Consider the following 21257-nt stretch of genomic DNA (forward strand, 5'->3'; position numbering starts at 1 on the left):
GATCTACCTGCTTCTGCCTCCCAAGAGCTGGAATTAAAGGCATGCATGACCACCGCCTGGCTAAGAGACATTTCTTCAACAGTCTTTTCTTGTCTGCTTCCAGTACTGTAGACTCAGCTGTTAACACAAAAAAGTGAAGCTGCAGAGACAGCATCATGGCAGCAAGGATGGAGGCAGTGGTGTGGCAGTGGCAGCAATAACTGAACAGCCCAGAGGCCAAGCTAGCTACAAAAGTGGCCAGTTTGCCCACTGCTCAACAGCTGAAGAAGCAACTGAGCAGTCCAAGAGTTCGGTGTGTGGCTCACGCTTGTAATGCAAACACTTGGGAGGTGAAAGTAGGAGGATCAGGAGTTCAAGACCAGCCTTCACTGCCTAGTGACTTTCAACCAAAGACAACATCAACAAGAGCGTGCAGAGAGGAAGGAAAAGGGTTGTAACAGAAGAGAGACAGCAGGGGAGGGAAGGGAACTCAGAGTGAGAGGAAAGAAAAGGCTGTACGGAGTCAGAAGAGAAACTGCAGACCCTGGTTGCTGGAAGAGTTCCAGACAGCAGTGAAGTCTTTGGAGCCAAATGTCTCAGAGCCCAAACCAAGAGCTGTGACACGCCGGGTGGTGGTGGCGCACGCCTTTAATCCCAGCACTTGGGAGGCAGAGGCAGGTGGATCTCTGTGAGTTTGAGACCAGCCTGGTCTACAAGAGCTAGTTCCAGGACAGGCTCCAAAACCACAGAGAAACCCTGTCTCGAAAAACCAAAAAAGAAAAAAAAAAAAAAAGAGCTGTGGCACTAGCCAGTGTCAAGGACAAGGAACCTCGACTTCCTAGACCTGCACAGCCATAATACCCTGTGCTGCCAAGGACCAAGTCAATGTATGGTTCAGACCTGCTTGGAAGTTGCAATGCCAGTCACAGCAAATGGTTAAGGAATCATTTCTTCCTAGGCCAACGCATAGGTGTAACAGACGCAAGGCCTGAATGAGAACAGTAACACTAGAGGGTACTGCCTGCAGCGTTCCTGCCTGCCTCCTGCCACGCAAATATGCTACCCGGAAAATACATACCTGTAACAAACAGAAACCAGAAAGCACATTTTTAAGAAAAGAGCTAGTTCCAGGACAGGAACCAAAAGCTACAGAGAAGCCCTGTCTCGAAAAACAAAACAAAAAAAAAAGAGGAAGGAAGGAAGGGAGGGAGGGAGGGACGGAGGAGGGAGGGAAGAGAAAGGAAGAGAAGAAAGAAAGAGAGAGTTTGTGGAGGGTGTAGAGAAATGGCTTCCTTCCATTCTTCCAGAAGACCTGAGCTTGATTCCCATCATCTTTGTCGGGGGGCTTATGACAACCTATTCCTTCTTGGTAGACAGACAGACAGACATGTGGATTTCTTTCCCTTTCTTTTTTTCCTTTTTTTGTTGTGTTTTGGTGGTGTTGGTGAGTTTTTTTGGGGGGGTTGTTTTTGTTTTGTTTTGTTTTGTTGAGAAAGGGCTTCTCTATGTAACAGTCCTGCCGGTCTGGCTGTCATAGAACTCACAGCGATCCACCTGCCGCTGCCTCTCTGGGATTTAGCACCATCATGCCCAGCCACATGGATTTTTAAAAAATAAAAATAATCTATGTGACACAGGACAAAATTCAACACACACAAAAAATGTGAAAATGGGGCTGGAGAGATGGCTCAGTGGTTAAGAGCACTGACTGCTCTTCCAGAGGTCCTGAGTTCAATTCCCAGCAACCACATGGTGGCTCACAACCACCTATAATGAGATCTGGTGCCTTCTTCTGGCCTTCAGGCAGGATACTGTATAAATAAATAAATAAATAAATAAATCTTTTTTAAAAAAAAGTGAAAACAGGCAGTTCTCAGCAGAATAATACCTTCATACATCAAAGACATAAAAAGAATCTTGCCATGGTAGCACATGCCTGCAGTCCTGGCTCTCGGCTTGTATATTCCAGGCCAACTTGGGCAACACAGCAAGACCCTGCTTCTGCCTCCTGAGTGCTGAGCTGTACTGCATGCCCCACTTAAAAATAAGCATTTTTTTTGCGGGGGGGGGGGGTTCGAGACAGGGTTTCTCCATAGCTTTTGGTTCCTGTCCTGGAACTAGCTCTTGTAGTCCAGGCTGGCCTCGAACTCACAAAGATCCGCCTGCCTCTGCCTCCTGAGTGCTGGGATTAAAGGCGTGCGCCACCATCGCCCGGCTGTTTTTTTTTTTTTTTTTTTTTGGTTTTTCGAGACAGGGTTTCTCTGTGGTTTTGGAGCCTGTCCTGGAACTAGCTCTTGTAGACCAGGCTGGTCTCGAACTCACAGAGATCCGCCTGCCTCTGCCTCCCAAGTGCTGGAATTAAAGGCGTGCGCCACCACCGCCTGGCTGATTTTTTGTTTGTTTGTTTGTTTGTTTTTTGGATCTCAAAAGCAAAACAAATGGCCAGTGTTAACTGAGGTGCCTATTAACATAACAAAGCGGACGCTGGCTGCCAGTCTACCTGTTACAGGGTCCTCCTGGCTGGCATACCCCATCCCCTACCCAAAATTCTCCAGCCCAGGGACTGGCTGGGTTTTTCTTCCCCTCCTTTCACTGGTTCTTATATAACCCAGCCATTTTGGCTGTGCCAGTCTTTTGACCTCTGTGCCTCTTGGCAGCCGGTGTTGGTTCCTGCTCTCCTGGCCTCTTGGCTTCTGGTTCTCTGCTCCTCTTACATGGCCTGGCTCACTCTGATCACTAACAATAACAGAGGGGCCAAAGGGATTGCTTGGTGGTTAAAAGCATTGGCTGATCTTCCAGAGGACTGGAGTCTGGCTCCCTGTATGCATATCCAGAGACTCACAATTGACTGTTACTTCAGTTCCAGGAGATTTGACACCCTATTCTGACCTCCTCACTTATATATACATTAAAAATAAAAATAAGTGGGTGGGGGAGTTGGAGGGGTGGTGCACACCATTAATCCCAGCACTCAGGAAGCAGAGGCAGGCAGATCTCTGTGAACTTGAGGTCAGTGGTCTACAGAGCAAGTTCCAGGACAGGTTCCAAAGCTACACAGAGAAACCCTATCTTGAAAATACAAAAACAAACAAATAAACAAATCTAAAGTCAATGATCTTTTTTAAAGTGAGGGCAGAGGGGCTGGAGAGATGGCTCTGTGATCAAGAGCACTTGCTGCTCTTCCAGAGGACCTGCATTTGATACCCAGCAAACACATAGCAGCTCACAACTGTCTATCTCTAAGTCCACTTGCAAGAGATCTGATGTCTTCTTCGGCCTCCACAAGCACCAGGCATTCCCACCAGCAATGCAGAAGTGTTCCCTTTCCCCCACAACCTCTCCAGCATAAATTGTCATCAGTGTTTTTGATCTTGGCCATTCTTACAGGTATAAAATGAAATCTCAGAGTTGTTTTGATTTGCATTTCTCTGATGACTAAGGATGGTGAACATTTCCTTAAGTGTCTTTCAGCCATTTTAGATTCCTCTGTTGAGAGTTCTCTGTTTAGGTCTATACTCCATTTTTTTTTTTTTATTGGATTATGTGATCTTTTGGTGTCCAATTTCTTGAGGTCTTTGTATATTTTGGAGATCAGACCTCTGTCTGATGTGGGGTTAGTGAAGATCTTTTCCCATTCTATAGGCTGTCGTTTTGTCTTGTTGACTGTGTCCTTTGCTTTACAGAAGCTTTTCAGTTTCAGGAGGTCCCATTTATTAATTGTTTCTCTCAGTGTCTGTGCTGCTGGGGTTATATTTAGGAAGTGGTTCCCTGTGCCAATGCATTCAAGTGTACTTCCCACTTTCTCTTCTATAAGGTTCAGTGTGACTGGCTTTATGTTGAGGTCTTTGATCCATTTGGACTTGAGTTTTGTGCATGGTGATAGATATGGATCTATTTTCACTCTTCTACATGTTGATATACTTGTTAAATATGCTTTCTTTTTTCCAGTTGATATTTTTTGCTTCTTTGTCAAAAATCAGGTGTTCGAAGATATGTGGATTGATATCTGGGTCTTCTATTCAGTTCCATTGGTTTCTTTTTCTTACTTTTTTAATCTTAAATTTTACGATGTTTTATTTGGGGGAGGTGCGGGGGCAGAGGGTGGATGCGAAGAGACAGGAGATGGGTGGGATCCGGATACATGGTGTGAAAGACACAAAGAATGAATAAGGGGGCTGGAGAGATGGCTCAGTGGTTAAGAGCATTGCCTGCTCTTCCAAAGGTCCTGAGTTCAATTCCCAGCAACAACATGGTGGTTCACAACCATCTGCAAAGAGGTCTGGCGCCCTCTTCTGGCCTTCAGGCATACACACAGACAGAATATTGTATACATAATAAATAAATATAAAAAAGAATGAATTAAAAAAGGAAAGTTTAAAAAAAAATGGCAGCCATGAAACCTGATAATGGTAGTGGCATGCCTTTAATTCCAGCTCAGGGAGACAGAGGAAGGTGGACCTCTGTGAGCTAGAGGCCATTTTGGTCTACATAATGAGAGGACTTACATAGTTCTGGCTGGCTGGGAACTCACTACATAGACCAGGCTGGCCTGGAATTCTTTTTTTGTTTTGTTTTTGGTTTTTCGAGACAGTGTTTCTCTGTAGCTTTGGAGCCTGTCCTGGAACTAGCTCTTGTAGACCAGGCTGGTCTCGAACTCACAGAGATCCGCCTGCCTCTGTCTCCCCAGTACTGGGATTAAAGGCGTGTCCCACCACCGCCTGGCTGGCCTGGAATTCTTTTTTTTTTTTTTTTTTTCGAGACAGGGTTTCTCTGTAGTTTTGGAGCCTGTCCTGGAGCTAGCTCTTGTAGACCAGGCTGGTCTCGAACTCACAGAGATCCGCCTGCCTCTGCCTCCCGAGTGCTGGGATTAAAGGCGTGCGCCACCACCGCCTGGCTGGCCTGGAATTCTTAAGAGCTCCTCCTGCCTCTGCCTCTGAAGTGCTGCAATTAGAGGCCTGCCCCCATGCCTGGCCTTATTTCCTGTTTCTCTTATTTTCAGTCAGGAATAAATGTTTTCTTCCCTGAGAAAGAGAAGGGGCTTGAGGGAGGGAGAGGTGGGAATAAAGAAAAGGGGGTAAGGAATCCTTGTCTTTCTAGCGCTGACATTCTAGTGACAAGACAGATATCAAACAGGGTAAATAAGTAATTGGTAAGGATGCAGTGAGTTAGGAGATGAACTATGTAACAGGTGTTGACTCGGCTCGAAGGGTGCCCGTCGAGATAGATGAAGAGGCAGGCAGGGGTTGGACACAGGCAGCAGGCAAAAGAAGGCAGGGGTCTGTCTAGGCCATGGCTGCCCCATTTCTAGAACATGCATCACTGAACCAGCAGGTCCTTGCAGGGCCTGGGAGCAGACAAGCTCAGGTGGGAATAAGGGCACCATGTTTTTGTTAAGAAGGAAGGTTCTGCTGGGCAGGGGTGGCACCCGCCTTTAATCCCAGCACTTGGGAGGCAGAGGCAGGAGGATCTTTGTGAGTTTGAGGCCAGCCTGGTCTACAAAGTGAATTCCAGGACAGTCAGAACTGTTACACAGAGAAACCCTGTCTCTAAAAAAACAGAGAAACACAGGGCACATCTGGTGCCCTCCACCCACAATTCCAGCATTACTGACAGAGGGCCCAAGAACAGAAATAAGGAAATTGGGGACCAGTCTCTTGCATTGTACGATAGCTTAAAAAAATTGGAAACCACCTAAATCTTCCTAACTAGGGGAATATTTTATGAAACTGCCTCCAATGCAATTATAAGTAGAATTTTGAGAAGCTGGGCACCCCCTCAATCCCAGCCCTTGGGAGGCAGAGGCAGGCAGATCCTGAGTTCAAGACCAGCCTGGTTTCAGGACAGCCAGAGCTATACAAAGAAACCATATTCTGGGGGTGGGGCAGGGAAATGACACATTTTTCTTTCTTTTTCTTTTTCTAAAGATTTATTATGTGTACAGTGTTCTGTCTGCATATATGCCTGGATACCAGAAGAAGGCACCATATCTCATTATAGAAGGTTGTGAGCAACCATGTAGTTGCTGGGAATTGAACTCAGAACCTCTGGAAGAGCAGTCAGTGCTCTTAACCTCTGAGCCATCTCTCCAGCCCAAAAAGATACCTTTTTCACGTTGAAAAATGAATTGAGGGTAAAGGTACTTCCTTCCAACCTTAACGACCTGAGTCCCACACTTGGAACTCACACAAAAGGAGAGCACCCACTCCTACAAGTTGTCCTCTGACCTCTACACATGACCACACACACACACAAACAAACAAGTAAAATTTAAAATAAATTGTTAATGGATATAAATTAATTATGAAGCTATTATGTTTTGTTAAAATATCAGAGAAGTGAGAGACAGGAGCGATGGCTTATAGGTTAAGAGCACTGGCCACTCTCAGAGAGCCCCAGCTTGGTTTGGAGCACTCAGCCCCAGCAGCTCATAACTGCCAAAGCTACTCTTCAGTTGGCTACTTGATGCATCTAGAAAGAGGGAACCTCTCAACTCGGAACTGCCTCCAACAGACTGGCCTCCGGGCATGTCTGCGAGGCATTTTCTTGATTGTTAATTGGCTAAAGAGGGCCTAGTCCACTGTGGGCTGTGGAATCCCTACACAGGTAGTGCTGGATTATGTAGAAAAAAAAATAGTTGAACAAGAGGAAGCAGCAGGTAAATAGCCTTCCCCTGGTGTCTCTGCTTAGGTTTCTGCCTAAGCATCCTTTGATGGTGGATTGTGACTGAGAAGGCAGATAACTCCTTTCTTCCCTCAAGTTGCTTTTGGTCAGTGCTTTATCACAGCAAGAGAGAAGAGAGCTAGGACAGCCTGACCCTCTTCTGTCTTCCATGGCACCAGCACGCATGTGATGCACATACATACATGCAGGCACTCACGTATGCACATACATACATGCAGGCACTCACGTATGCACATATATACATGCAGGCACTCACGAATGCACATGCAATAAATACATTCCAGTCAGGTATGGTGCCACACGCCTTCAATCCCAACATTCTAGAGGCAGAGGCAGGCAGACCTCTACCTACGTCTGAGTCAGGATCCAAACTCCCAAGGACAAATACTGCCAAGAACAAAGGTGCACCCGTCAGTCATCCCAGCTACTCGGGAGGCCAAACCAGGAAGATCACAAACTCAAGGCAATGTGGCCAGCTTGACAACACCACCTCTGAAACTAAAAACAAGAATGGCTGGGAGCATAGCTTCATGATAGAGTACCTGTACAAAGCCCTGGGTTCTATCCTTTGCATTGCAAAAACTGAAAAGAAGGAAGGGAAAGAGGGAGAGAGAGAAAGAGCGAGAAAGGAAGCCAAGTGGGGCTGGAGAGATGGTTCAACAGTTGTGAGCACCTATTGCTTTTGCAGGGGATGCAGTTCAATTTTTAGCACTCATAAGGTGCTAAACTCTAGCTCCAGGGGGATCTGAAATCTCTAGCCTCCTAGGGTACCTACACTCATGCACATACCCAAACACAGGCAGATACACACAAACACACTCACAACACACATGAACACAAACAACAAACATGCACATAGACATACAAGATATTTGCAAAATAATAAAAATAAATACTTTTTTGTTTGGTTGGTTTTTCAAGACAGGGTTTCTCTGTGTAGCCCTGGCTGTCCTGGAACTGGTTCTGTAGACCAGCTGTGCTCAAACTCATAGATTTGCTGCCTCTGCCTTCTGAGTGCTGGGATTGAAGGCATGCACCACTACTGCTCAGGCAACAAAAATAAATCTTTTAAAAAATGAGGAAAAGTTGAAGAGAAAGAGCAACTGAAAAAACAACAAGCAATATAAACAAACAACATTTATTGGTGTGTGTGGTAGTGCACGCCTTTAATCCCAGCACTTGGGAGGCAGAGGCAGGTAGATCTCTGTGAGTTCAAAGCCAGCCTGTTATACAAAGGGAATTCCATGCCAGTCAGGGCTGTTACACAGAGAAACAGCACTTACCACAATTAAAAAAATAATAAATTCTTCAACTTCACTCACAGTGATATTAAAGATTGCTTTTCTGTGTTGTTTCGTTATTGTTGTTTTGTGTTGATAATATTTTAAGACAGGATTTCTTGTAGCCGAGGCTGGACTCGAACGTCCTTTGCTCAGAAGATGAACTTTAACTCCTGATCTCCTGGGATTACAGGCCCAACTACCTTTCAGTTTTAACCCACCTGATTGGCGAGGATGAAAACAAACTGAAAACAAGGCTGGGGTTGAAGTAAGTGATAAAAAGCCAATCTGATGTGTGAGATCTTGGGTTCCCTCCAACACAGAAAGTACCCCTGCACACACCCTTTTTAACATACTGTGATCTTACCGTGGGAGGAACTGGACACTTGGTAATCTGCTAACAGGAAGCTAAACTAGGTACAGTCACTATATGGAGCACTTTGCCAATATTCACTGAAGTCAAAACAGATTAATCTGCTTATACTCTGATAATTCTACTTCTAGGAACCTTTATCTAACAAATGCCAACACATACTGTGTTCAACAATATGCAGAACTCAGATTAGACAAATTATAGCATTATTTGTAATAGGAAAAGATTGGAAACTACCTAAATGTTTGCAAAGGGGGAAATGGCTGATTAAATGATAGCAGATCCTTAGAAAGTTAATGTTTTTATGTTTCCAGTTTTTTGTTTTGTTTTAAGACAGGTTCTCACTGTGTAGATCAGGCTGGCTTCAAATACACAGATATCCATCCATCTACGTCTTCCCTCAAGTGCTGGGACTAAAGGTGTGTGCCGCCATACCCTACCACGCTCTTTGTTCTTGTCGTTGTTGTTTTAATTTAGAGAATCAGGTCAATGAGACGGCTCAGCATGTGAAAGTACTTGCCACTCAACCCTGACCCTCTAAGTTTGCTTCCCAGAACCCACATAAGAGGCAGATGTGGCAGCTTACGTGTGTACTCCCGGTCAGAGCGCTCCTACAGCAAAGAGCGGAGCAGAGATCAGAACAACAGAAGGGAGACCTCGCCTCGAAAACAAAGAAACAAGGTGTGGTGTGAGGAGGAAACCTACTCCCTAAATGTTGCTTTCTGATCTCCAGAAACAGATCGCTAACATTTTCTTTCCTCTTTAGATTTATTTTTTCTGTACTAGTGTTTGGTCTGCGTGCCTGTGGTGTACCATGTGCATGCCCCTGTGCAGAAGCTGGACGAGGACTTCAGCTCCCTTCGCACTGGAGTTACAGATGATTGCAAGCCACCAAGTGGATGCTGGGAACTGAGCCTGGGTCCTCAGAAAAGAGCAAAATAAGTGCCCTAAACCACTGAGCCATCTCTCTAGCCCCACATAACACCCAATGATCAAATAAAATAGGTAAATGGAGAATCACTGGTTATAATATGCTACATGTTTGTAGAAATTTTTTTTTAAAATTCACTTACTTGCTGGGTGGTGGTGGCACAGGCCTTTGATCCCAGCACTCGGGAGGCAGAGGCAAGCAATTATCTTGAGTTCAAGGCCAGCCTGGTTATAGAGTGAGTTCCAGGACAGCCAGGGCTACACAGAAAAGCCCTGTCTCGATAAAACAAACAAAAATAATAAAAAAGATACACGTATTTCTTTGTTAAGAAGATTATTAAACCACAGAGAAACCCTGTCTTGAAAAACCAAAAAAAAAAAAAAAAAAAGATTATTAGTGGTTTGGTCTGGGAAAGGAGCTGACACCAAATTACCCTTTAGACAATGCACAACATAGAGGGCACACAAGCACCAGGTCATGGGAAGGCATTTAGGATAGCATGCCACACCGAGAAGGAGCACAATGGGGCTGTGGGCTGAGAGACCATCATACAACTACTGAGAAAGTCAGCTTAAGGTGAATGGGTGAAGAGCTGCTCTGGAGGAGGAGGGAGGGAAAGGGAGGATGAGAGAAATCAAGAGCGGGCCAGCCAGGGAAGCAGAGAGAGCAGGAGCCAGAGATTGTCTACTTTTTAAAGGCTCAAAGCAGAAAGGAAACTGCGCGTTTCTTTACAGATTCCTGCTAACAGCCTTAAGAGAGGGCAGCGGGAGGGGAAGGGGAAGGCAGATCTGGTCCCATGATTGAACATTACTGTTAGATCACATTATGTGTGTGCGCTACCAGGAGTTGTGGGGTAGGGGGACAATCCTTCCCACTCTGTGGGTTCCAAGGTGGAAGGAAGCCAGGTTAAGCTTCCAGGATGAGCTATCTCATCAGTCCCCACCACCACCACCCAGTTCCTCATTTAATCTCCAGGCCATTGCAGCGAAGCTATTAAGACTGTAGTCTCTGCCAGCTGGGGAGCGTGAGGCTGACACAGGTGGAGACCACACACATCTTTTCATCCAGTGATGGACCCCGAGTAGTTTATCATGTTGGTTGAGCCCTGACTTTGGTTTCAGACCAGCCTGTGTCGCCCACTCTGCTAGAGCACCCATCACTTTTGTTTCAGATTCTTTCTGCTCCCGCCACTACTTTTTCTTACTCTGGGTAATTTATTAATTTCTTTTAGTCCCAGCTTCCTTTGGCTGACTTGTACGAGACTCAGCAAAGATAATGAGTTTGAAACAAGTCTGGTGTGTCTTTCCACGTGGGCTCAGCTCTCTCACACATGCAGTCAAGGGGCTTCCCAAAAGCGTGGAACGACCTCTGTTGCCAGCAGTGTGTTCTGCCGCATCCTCAGTGAAACACGAAAAAAGTCGCCGTCTCCAGCTCGTCAGGGGATGTGGGAGCGGCCCTCCTCTTCCTCATGCCATGTCCTTCAACAGCCCAAGAATCAGGAAAGAGAGCTCTTGTATTATATTAGGGACTGGGTAGTTCACCATGGTCATCTGCAAACCAGAAAGCTGAGATCCCAGTAGACCTCAGTACACAAAAGCTGGAAGCCTGCTGTGAGTTCGAGGCCGACCTAGACTACAGTGAGTTCAAGGTCAGGGGCAGCCTGAGTTACAGAACCACATAACTAGACCCAGTATAAAAAGAAAGATCTGAGTTCCACTTTTGGACAGAATAAATTCCAAATAAACTGTTTTCTATTCTCCAGGCTTTTCACGTGGTAACTGATACACACTCAATGAGAGGCCAATATCGTTACCTATTTTACAATTGAAGAAAATATATAAAACTTGAGAAACCTGCCCATTGTTGGACACCCAGAAAAAAATGCTTTTTCAAACGGACGGATAAAGGAACTAGATTAAATAAATAAAGAACCGATAAACATTCTATACATCTGCAACTCATCCAATATCTCGCCAGAGGGCGCTCTTCCCCACGTCTCGACGCCAGTCCCTCCTGGCGCGCACTCTTCTTGCGTCTCGGGCTCGCGCGCGCTGCCGCGGCACCGGAAGTGACTGCGCTTGCAAGTTCCCCCGGTCTCTTCAGGGGAAACTGAGGCCGGCTTCTCCGGGAGACACGGTGCGAGCAGTCAGTCAGGTAGGCCGGCCCAAGTCCGCGGCGTACAACTCGGCCGCGAAGCGCCCTCGCGTCGGGAAGCCACCGGGCCGATGAAGGGGGGATGTGGCCCCCCACGGCTCTTTGGGCTCGCAGGTGAGAGCGCCGCCTCCTGTGCTTGACAGGCGCTGCGCCCAATGGGAGCCTTTGCCGTCCCGCTTCCGTGCCGATCCGACTCTCGGATTGGCTACACTGGGGCGGGCCGCGGGGGCGAGACCCCTCCTTCCAGAGAGGTCTAGGGGGCGCCCCTGAGGGAGGGCAGTTGCCTAGCAACGGGGCGGTGGCTCGGCGTGTACCCGGCCTAGGGGAGCGCGAGCTGTAAGCGAGGCCTCAGCCCACCCACCCGGGGCTCCTACGCGTTAGCAGCCTCCCTCCCTCGCGCCCTGCAGGGGGCTCCAAGAGGCCGCCTTGGGCCCGGCCCCAGGAAAACGAGGTCTCCGCTTTGGGGGCCTCGACTCTTCTTCCTGGCCGGTGGCGGGGAGCAGCGCCTCCCTCTCACCCCGTCTTTGTGCGGGGTGCCGGCGGCCATTGTGTCCGGGCGCGGAATGGAGGACCTGGCAGTCCCCCAACGCCATGTCCAGGGCCTTTGGGGAATTCAAAGACAACCAGCGGTGTTTGTGGGGGGTCTCCAGAAAACAGTCGCTCGGAAAGGCCCGGGGGTGGGCTTTCCGAAATCAGATCGCAGATCAGACGCCGTTTTCCCCTTCCGTGCTTAAGTACCTTAAAAGGGCACTTAAATAGAAAGAGAGAGAGAGAGAGAAAAAGAAAGGGGGGGGGATTACACTAAACCCACACCTCCGGGAGAGTTCTCCTGGCTCCCAGTAGGAGGCGGAGAGCCAAGGGGCGTGCTAGAGCGAGGGGGTTGGGCTCTCGGGTGGCTGGAGGCTGCGGAGCAGAGAGAGGGAGAGAGAGGCCGCCCTCGGTCTGGGCGATGGAGGAAGCAAGCAAGGGGGCAGGTTCCTAAGCTTCACAATTCCTGTGTCGCCTTCTGGGCTGCCTACCAGGTCGCATGATCCCTCCGGCCGGGGCTGGTTTTTTTGCCAGCCGCCGCGAGGCAGGCAGAGTTACCGGCAACCCAGCCACCACCTCCTCCCGACCTATGATACAAAAGATCTTCCGGGGGCTGCACCTGCTTGCTGTCGCCGGAGATAGATTTGAATGTAGGTGGGGAGGGGAGGCTGCCAATGGGGGTGACTTTTTGAGGAAGGCATTTCGGAGAAAAAGGGGTGGGTGGTTGTAGTAAAAAGAGGCTGATGAGACAATTCAAAGCTTGCTGGTCCTTTCAATTTGACTTCATTGAAGTCCCTTAGAACCTGGACTCAGACCTTCATAAGAGCCACAAAGAAACCAATTCTGGTACCTGGAGGAGGAATGGGATATTGTAAGGTAAATGACATGCATATTAAATTTTTCTCCTGAAGCTCTTTCTCTCTCTTCAGAACCTTATCCTGGCTTTGGATCCTGGAAGAGAGTCGCTAAACACAGAGCAGACCCAGTGAGTGAGCAGGTGTTTTGGACAATGGACTGGTTGAGCCCATCTCTATTATAAAAATGTCTCAGAGCAATCGGGAGCTGGTGGTTGACTTTCTCTCCTACAAGCTTTCCCAGAAGGGATACAGCTGGAGTCAGTTTAGTGATGTCGAAGAGAACAGGACTGAGGCCCCAGAAGGACCTGAATCAGAGAGGGAGACCCCCAGTGCCATCAATGGCAACCCATCCTGGCACCTGGCGGATAGCCCCGCGGTAAATGGAGCCACTGGCCACAGCAGCAGTTTGGATGCCCGGGAGGTGATCCCCATGGCAGCAGTGAAGCAAGCGCTGAGAGAGGCTGGCGATGAGTTTGAACTGCGGTACCGGCGGGCGTTCAGTGATCTAACATCGCAGCTTCATATAACCCCAGGGACAGCATATCAAAGCTTTGAACAGGTAGTGAATGAACTCTTCCGGGATGGGGTAAACTGGGGTCGCATCGTGGCCTTTTTCTCCTTCGGTGGAGCCTTGTGTGTGGAAAGCGTAGACAAGGAGATGCAGGTATTGGTGAGTCGGATCGCAAGTTGGATGGCCACCTATCTGAATGACCACCTAGAGCCTTGGATCCAGGACAACGGCGGCTGGGTAAGAACCACGCCCCTTGTCTCTCTCTTCTTTGGAGAGCCCCAAATGTCCTTGTTGGTCCCTTTTCTGTTGCATGGCATGGTTGTTGAGGATGTTGATTGTTCAGGAAAGCTGCCTGGCTCTGTTTCGACACAAGAGGTTAACTTCGAGAGATCTGCATCTTTCCTTCTGGCTATGCTTGTGGCCCCAGAGTTTCAGAGTTTGTTCCAGTTTCTCAGCAAAGAAAAACATAGCCTGTGTTTACCTTAGCTGAAAACCTGTGAGAGTGACAAGTTCTCCCTGCCTTCTGCTGGCTCTCACAGAATGGGTCACCTTGGCTGGGAGTGAGGAACACAATACCTGGAGAACCGGAAGAGCTGGTATCCTCAGGTCCCTGTATACCTGCGTGCATGGTACTTAGACCATTTGCCCAGGCAGGAGCCCCCACTGACTTGGGTGACTGAGGATTATTTGATTTTGGAGAAGGGTGGTCTGTGCCAGCTGTGTTTGTGCTGTGCCCCTAAGTTCATTTTCCCCAAAGTACGCAGCTTTCTGCATGGTTGGCTTGTTTGGGCGCTCCTGCTGTGTCATATATTGAGCCCCAGGACTTTGCACCTCACTGCCCAGGGTCGGTTGGGGATCTCCAGCTGCTCTTTCTATTGCTTTTCTGGTCAGGGCCATGGGGCCTCTTTACTGGAACGCTGTTTGCTGGCAGAGCAAGAACCGGGTCTGTGAGGCTCCATAGGAAATTAAGATTTGGTGACAGACTGGATGTGGGTGTGCGTCCTGGCCCTGTCACTTAACTAGCCATGTGACCTTGGACTGGCTGGTTTACCTTCTGGAGCCTTAGTTTCTAACACACAAAAAATGTGGCAAGCTCTCCTTGCTTAACAGAGTTTTGTGACTCTTAGAGATAATGTGAGCAGAGGCTCACGCCAGTGAGTGCCTTCTCCAGAGAATCCTTCTGCTCCCACCTAATGAGGTGGTGTGGAGGTGAGAGCTTCCTTACCAGTAGCCACGATAGTAGGCAGTCTTCACCTTTGTAGTGAACTCCATTCCCGAATAGGGGAGCTCAGGGCTTATGAGAAGTATTCTGATCCCTCAGAATATGTCAAAAATGGACAAGCTGTGGAAAATAAGCCATCCATTGAAGGAAGTGAGGTGGAAGGAGCCATGCACCATGGACTCGGGAATGTCAAGAATTCAGTTGTCCATAGGCTGGGCCTAGGGCGGGGCAAGCACTTCGCTTTTACCACTGAGCAGGATACCTTCTGGGTTTGCCCTGAAACCCCATCCTGTCTCTAGTTTCCCATTTCTTTGAAACTTCACCCCCACTCTTCCCCTCCAGTAGCTCTTGTAAAGGCAAAGAGGTCACTTGTCAGTAGAGGTCAGATGAGCAGGGTAGAGTTGACTGAGGTAAAGGTGGGCTCCCTTGAGGTAAGGATTGCCAGACTCGAAAGCCAGTCTGTAAATGAACTCCCTGGGGAGATAAATGATTAAATAGTTCCTGTTGGTTTGTGCAGTGACCTCTTCTATTCATTCTCTCTTGCTTTGATTCTCTTTTGGGGCAAATATTTGTTCAGCTGATTACAGGAGGGACAGGATTCCAGCCCTTCAGACACACCCTCTGAAGCACCTCCAAGTAAACCTGGGCCCTTGACTCTATCACTTGCTGACTGTCTTTAGTGGTCCTAATACCAGGTAGGCTCTTGCCAGCTGTAAACAGTAGGCAGATGGAAGAGGTACCTGCTAGGCCAGCCAACCTCTGCAGAGGCTACTGGGACCTGAGAATTGCCAGCTGTAAACAGTAGGCAGATGGAAGAGGTACCTGCTAGGCCAGCCAACCTCTGCAGAGGCTACTGGGACCTGAGAATTGCCAGCTGCCCCATATTGCATGTAATGTTCCAGTCACCTGGAAAAATGCTAAACCCATCTAAGGCAGCAGCTTGGGGCAGGTTCATTAGCTCTCATTGATTAAAATCCCACCCACCACCGTCTCTTCACTCAAGAGTCTCCAGAGCCTGTTGGGCAGCATACCTGGTAACTTGCCACTTCTGCCTGATGAGCAGAGAGAGAATGTGTGTTTCAGAAGAGCCGGTTATGGCAGAGCCATTTCTGGGCATGCATTCTTCTCCTGAGACCAGGGGGTAAAGAACATTCCACTCAGTGTCGCTTGAGCCTTGGTGGAAGATACCTGCCCATTTCCTCTTGGCTATGCCCTCTGAGCTGCATAGATGCTGCTGCAGTGGTACCCCCAGATTTTCCTGGGGCTGCAGCTTGGAGGTCGTAGAGTTCAAGCAGTTCACTAAGGGTATGCTCTGAATTTAGCAGAAAACTCAGCCTTTCCTGAGTACCTGGAGTACCTCTTGTGTTTCCAGCATTGTTTTATCCTTTATTTAATGTAGCCAATTTCCCGAGCAGCTACTACAGGTCAAGCAGTGTGCTAGGCGTTAGCTTAAGCTAGATACTATCTCTCTATCTTGGAAATACATGGTCATTCATATGTTCCACACAGTAACTTTCCAAGGTTAAATGTCTCTCAGCCAACTAAGTGTCTGAGTGAAAAATTTAAATTGAAATTGGCCTCATTTCAGAGTCTAAACCCTTTCCATCCATACCTTGTTCAGGAAGTAATAATCCAGACAGACTAGCATAGAAAACCAGGGCTGAGGAAAACATGCCTGTAGAAGGTGCTCTTTCCATGCTGCAATTGTGGCGTTGTTCAAGCATTTGAGAACAGTGCCTTTATCATCAGTAGCAGGTTCCCTAATATGTGGGAACCTCAGATTGTGTCTGTAGGGAGATGGCCTGCCTCAGAGTCTCTTTTAATTGTGGGGTGATGCCCTAAGGATTGGAACTCAAGCCTCTGGCCATACTGCTGCCTGACTCACTTAGCAAAATGCTGAACCTGTTGTCTGTGTCTTCTGTCTTTCCCACCTGTAAAATGGAATAATGATACCCAGCTGCCTGAATAAAAGCCCTTCCCTAACCTTAATTGTAGGGTGGACAAAGGGTGGACGCACTTCTCCAGAGTGAGCTTCCTCCCTCAAGGTTCTGAACTTTGCCCCCTGGAGTTACTTCTTAAGAAACTAAGCCAGTTCACTGGGACCTAGCCCCCAGTAGATGAAACTATTTAGGGGTGGGGTTTCACTTTGAGTGTGGGGTAAGGCCCCAGATGGGTTGTGTCACTTTGGTATAGCCAATTCTGGAGATTTCCTTTTGCTCAATGAAAACACCATTGTTAGGAGCAGTGAATGAGCCATAGCCAGGAGAAAACCTAGTTTGACCATTCCCAAGCTGCAGATCTCTTCTTACCTATTCTGAATTCTTCAGCGCAACACAGATACAGATATTTGCTTAGTTGAAGCACCTCAGCTCCATTTGCAAATTTGGCAGTTCTGTGGTTTTTTGGGGGGAAGTCCCATCAGAAATCCCAACACAGAAATTTTTAGTAATCTCATTCAGGTCTTCAGATGAAATAGAAGTGTCTCAGGGGCTCCCCCTTGGAACACCCACTTCTTCTTGGTGTCCTTTTTTAGGTGGTTGTTAAAACTCTTTTGCCTTCACAGGATTTTCCAGACTCCCTAAAGCAATATCCCCAGCAACCACATGGAACTCTTCATTTTCTGCCTGAAAATTACCCAGGTAGTTTTCAGGGGGCCCCAGTGGAACCTGGAGGAGTTTCTTGACTTTCTTGTGGGTAACCACCAATTTTGTTTGGGCTGTGTGAAGCCGTGTTGTTAGCCGACCCCTTCTCCCAACAGACTTTTGTCCTAAGGCCAGTGGACTTGGGTATCTTTCTCCTGTGCCCATCCTTTTAGTTTTTCCCCAGCCATTAGCCTGCCATCACTAGGCTTGCTTTGCACTTGTTGCTGTGTCTAGATTTAGTGTGCTTAGATTTAAGGTTAATCTCCAGCGAAATGCTCTTCAACAGAAAGACCATCTTCAACCTTAGTCTATCAAGATCTCTGCCCCCCTTCCCAGCCTCTCCAGCCTAAATCTGCAGGATCCTCTTTTCTTTTTTTTTTTTTTTTTTTTTTTGGTTTTTTTTTTTTTTTTTTTGGTTTTTCAAGACAGGGTTTCTCTGTGGCTTTGGAGCCTGGCCTGGAACTAGCTCTTGTAGACCAGGCTGGTCTCGAACTCACAGAGATCCGCCTGCCTCTGCCTCCCAAGTGCTGGGATTAAAGGCGTGCGCCACCACCGCCTGGCAGGATCCTCTTTTCTTGAAGGAAGCTCTGGAACCTCTATTGTCCCTGCAGTTCACAGTCTGTCTTCCCCACTCCCATTGGGCATCTAGTGATAGACAGTCCCCTGAGCCTTTTTTCACCTAGGGAAGAAAAGGCCCAGATGAATTGCTACCAGCTTGATACTCACCATTTATATATGATCCCCATATATATATGGGGAAAAGAAGGAACTGGTAGTTTAAATTGGTGCAGGCATTTATAACAGCTGTACTCTCAGAGTCCATGTCTTGCTTACATTGGTCATCTCAGCCCAGAGAACTAATCTTGAGTGCAGTAGTCATCTCTGAAAGAGATATTGAGTATCTGAGGAAAGGACTTAATCAAGTCAGAGTAATAAGGGGGGGAACCTCTTCTACCAATTATTGAGCCCCCCCCCACTCTGCTAGGTACTGAGAAAAAACAAAACTAAGTTTTTGCCTCAAATAGCTCATTCTGTTAGACAAATCTACATTTGTAGATTTTAAGACTGGGGCTCAGTCTTAAAATGCTTTGCTATGTTAGCATAAGAATCTGAATTTGGCGCATACCTTTAATCCCGGGGCTTGGGAGGCAGAGGCAGGGGGATCTTTGTGAGTTCAAGGCCAGCCTGGCCAGAGCTGTTATACAGAAAAACTCTGTCTTGGAAAACAACAACAACAAAAAGAATCAGAATTTGATCACCAAAATCCATTTTAAAAAAAGAAAGAAGAAAAGAAAAAAAAATGTGTGCACTCAATCCCAAAGCTGTAAGGCAAAGACAAGGGGATTTCTGGAGCCTGCTGGCCTGCCTCCCTTGTCTGATGAATGAGTTCCAGGCCAATGAGGTAGATAGCTCCTGAGGAACAATATGCATGTGACCTCCATATGCATATGCATATGTATGCAAGCTAAAGTGAATACACACATACATACACATAATTGTATAGCGACATTTTTGTCAATGATGGACGGTGTATACCACAGCAGTTCCATATTACATGGTCTGGGGACTGGAGAGATGGCTCAGTGTTTTAAGAGTTCTTAAAACAGAAGACCCAAGTTTAGTTTCCAGTATTTGTGTGTGTGTTATGCATCAGCTGATAGTAGGTTCTTTGAAGAAAATAAGATTGGTTTATAGAGAATGCCTAGCAAGACAGGATGGGATGGCACTTTAAAAAGGTTGATGAAAGGGCCTAGCAAGGTGGTTTAGCTTATAAAGGTACATGCTGTCAAGCCTGATGTCCTGAGTTAGATCCCTGGTTCCCACTTGGTGGAAGGGAAGAACTATCTTCTGTATATGATTATGGTGTACTTCTCCCCCAGTAAATAAATAAATTAATTAATTAAATTTAAAGAGTGATCAAAAAAATGAACAGCCAAGATGTAGGAAAATGAAAAAAAGCTCAGCCCTCATCTTTCGTTTCTTTGGTTAGAATATGAATTATCTTGACATAAGACAAATTAAGAGGAGAAAAAAACAAACATTTTGATAACCCATGTGTGCACAGGAACCAATGTCAAGTAATGGTTAGATGCATGATTGAGGTTTAGCGTCCTGAAGTACAGAAAGGAATAGGATGCCGAGTGTGGTTGCACACACCTTTAATCCCAGCACCCAGGAGGCAGAGATGGACATATCTTTGAGTTTGAGGCCAACTAGGGTGACATGGTGAGACCCTGTCTCAAACCAATAAGTCAGTAAATAAATGGAAGGGAGGAATAGGGCTTTGGGATTATTATGCTAAGCACCCACATTTTAAGAGGGTTGGCTGCAAATTATCGTGAGTAATATTTTGCTGTTCAGATAAAGTATCTCAGGTAATAGGATCTGTAGAGCAGACCAACAACTGATACAAATACTTTTTTTTTTTTTTTGAGACAGGATTTCTCTGTAGCTTTAGAGCCTGTCCTGGGACTAGCTCTTTTAGACCAGGCTGGCCTTGAACTCACAAAGATCCCAAGTGCTGGGATTTAAAGCACGCGCCATCACTGCCCGCCTACAAATACTTTTGTAAGTTTCTTTATAGATGCTTCTTTTATAGAAAACAACATTTCAAGGTTACTCCTGTGTGTCTCTGAGTGTGGATTTCTTTGACTAAGCTGCTTCAAGTATGCCAAATACACACGTTCTGATCTCCCACAGGCATGTTCTTGGAATACTGTTTCTAGAGCTCCAACAAAGGATATTACCTGGAGGTGGTATTTGAGAAGATCTGAAGGATAGGAGATGGCTCACTGTGTGAGTCCATATAGCAAGGGTTTTTGTTTGTTTGTTTTTGTTTTGGTTTTGGTTTTGGTTTTTCGAGACAGGGTTTCTCTGTGGCTTTGGAGCCTGTCCTGGAACTAGCTCTGTAGACCAGGCTGGTCTCGAACTCACAGAGATCCGCCTGCCTCTGCCTCCCGTGTGCTGGGATTAAAGGCATGCGCCAGCTTTTGTTTGTTTTTTTGAGACAGGGTTTCTCTGTAGCTTTGGAGCCTGTCCTGCAACTAGCTCTTGTAGACCAGACTGGCATCGAACTCACAGAGATCCTCCTGCCTCTGTCTCCTGAGTGTTGGGATTAAAGGTGTGTGCCACACTGCCTGGCTGGCTCATATAGCAAGCTTTTCAAGCAGAAGAGTGTACTGAGGAGGAGAGATGCTTGGCATTTTCAGGAATGGCAGAGGTCAGATTGGCTTAAGCAGCAGGGAACAGAGATATTTTTTTGTTTTATTTTGTTTTTGTCCTCTATCAAGGATATGAAAGCTGAGGGGAGGTGAGGGCTGGCTGCTGAGCACATAGAGCATTACAAGGCAGTTTGAGGCTTTGGTCTGGAATGAGAGATGTCAAGAGTAGGTTTAGAGCAGCGAAGTGATGATCAGAGTTCTGTAAGGGTAGAAGCGGGTCTTCACTTTGAGAAGAAGCTGGTGCCACTGGCGGGTGGAAAGACTTCTTAGCTTTAAATGGCTGTAGAGATCATGAGAGAAGACTCAAGAGGAGACCAGCTTTGCACACGGTGTATTGGCTGGTGCAGCTAGCCACATTGGAAGCCATGTTGTTTTTACTGTTTGGAGAATCTAGATAAAATGAGGACTGAAAAAATTGTTAGGCTGGACATTGTGGTGCATGGCTATAATCTGAGCATTTGGGAGGTTGAGCAAAAAGATTGCTTTGGATCTGAGGATAGTCCAGACTACATCTTGAATTTAAGGCCAGCCTGGACTTTAGAGTAATTAAACTCATGCTTAAATAAATGACCAAACTCTCTCTTTTCAGAAATACTTCTCTTCAAATACACTTTACAGATGGCCCTCCATTATTCTTCTCTGTTACTGTCTGAAAAACTGCAGCTTGTCTGAGTTAAAATCCTAACTCACGCCAGGCGGTGGTAGCGCACGCCTTTAATCCCAGCACTTGGGAGGCAGAGGCAGGCGGACCTCTCGGAGTTCGAGACCAGCCTGGTCTACAAGAGCTAGTTCCAGGACAGGCTCCAAAACGACAGAGAAACCCTGTCTCGAAAACCCAAAAAAAATCCTAACTCACCCAATCTCTTTTGACCTTCCTG

The 21257-nt window shown here is 47.0% G+C and overlaps 1 protein-coding gene across 3 annotated transcripts in view; it reads left to right on the forward strand.

Annotated features, from left to right (window-relative positions):
• Positions 1–11305: 11305 nt before the first annotated feature.
• Bcl2l1 (BCL2 like 1) overlaps positions 11306–21257 on the forward strand; it is a 54833-nt gene continuing 44881 nt past the window's right edge. Inside the window, exons 1-2 of one of the 3 annotated variants that reach the window (XM_057781719.1) lie at positions 11306–11512; positions 12856–13531. In XM_057781719.1, coding sequence (XP_057637702.1) covers positions 12968–13531 — 564 coding nt within the window. In that variant the 5' untranslated portion in view covers positions 11306–11512; positions 12856–12967. Of the gene's footprint in view, positions 11513–11755; positions 12577–12855; positions 13532–21257 lie in introns of those variants that run through there. The other 2 variants (XM_057781720.1, XM_057781718.1) reach the window with 2 other exon arrangements.

Source organism: Chionomys nivalis, chromosome 9 (assembly GCF_950005125.1).
Source record: "Chionomys nivalis chromosome 9, mChiNiv1.1, whole genome shotgun sequence".
NCBI classification, from domain to species: domain Eukaryota; kingdom Metazoa; phylum Chordata; class Mammalia; order Rodentia; family Cricetidae; genus Chionomys; species Chionomys nivalis.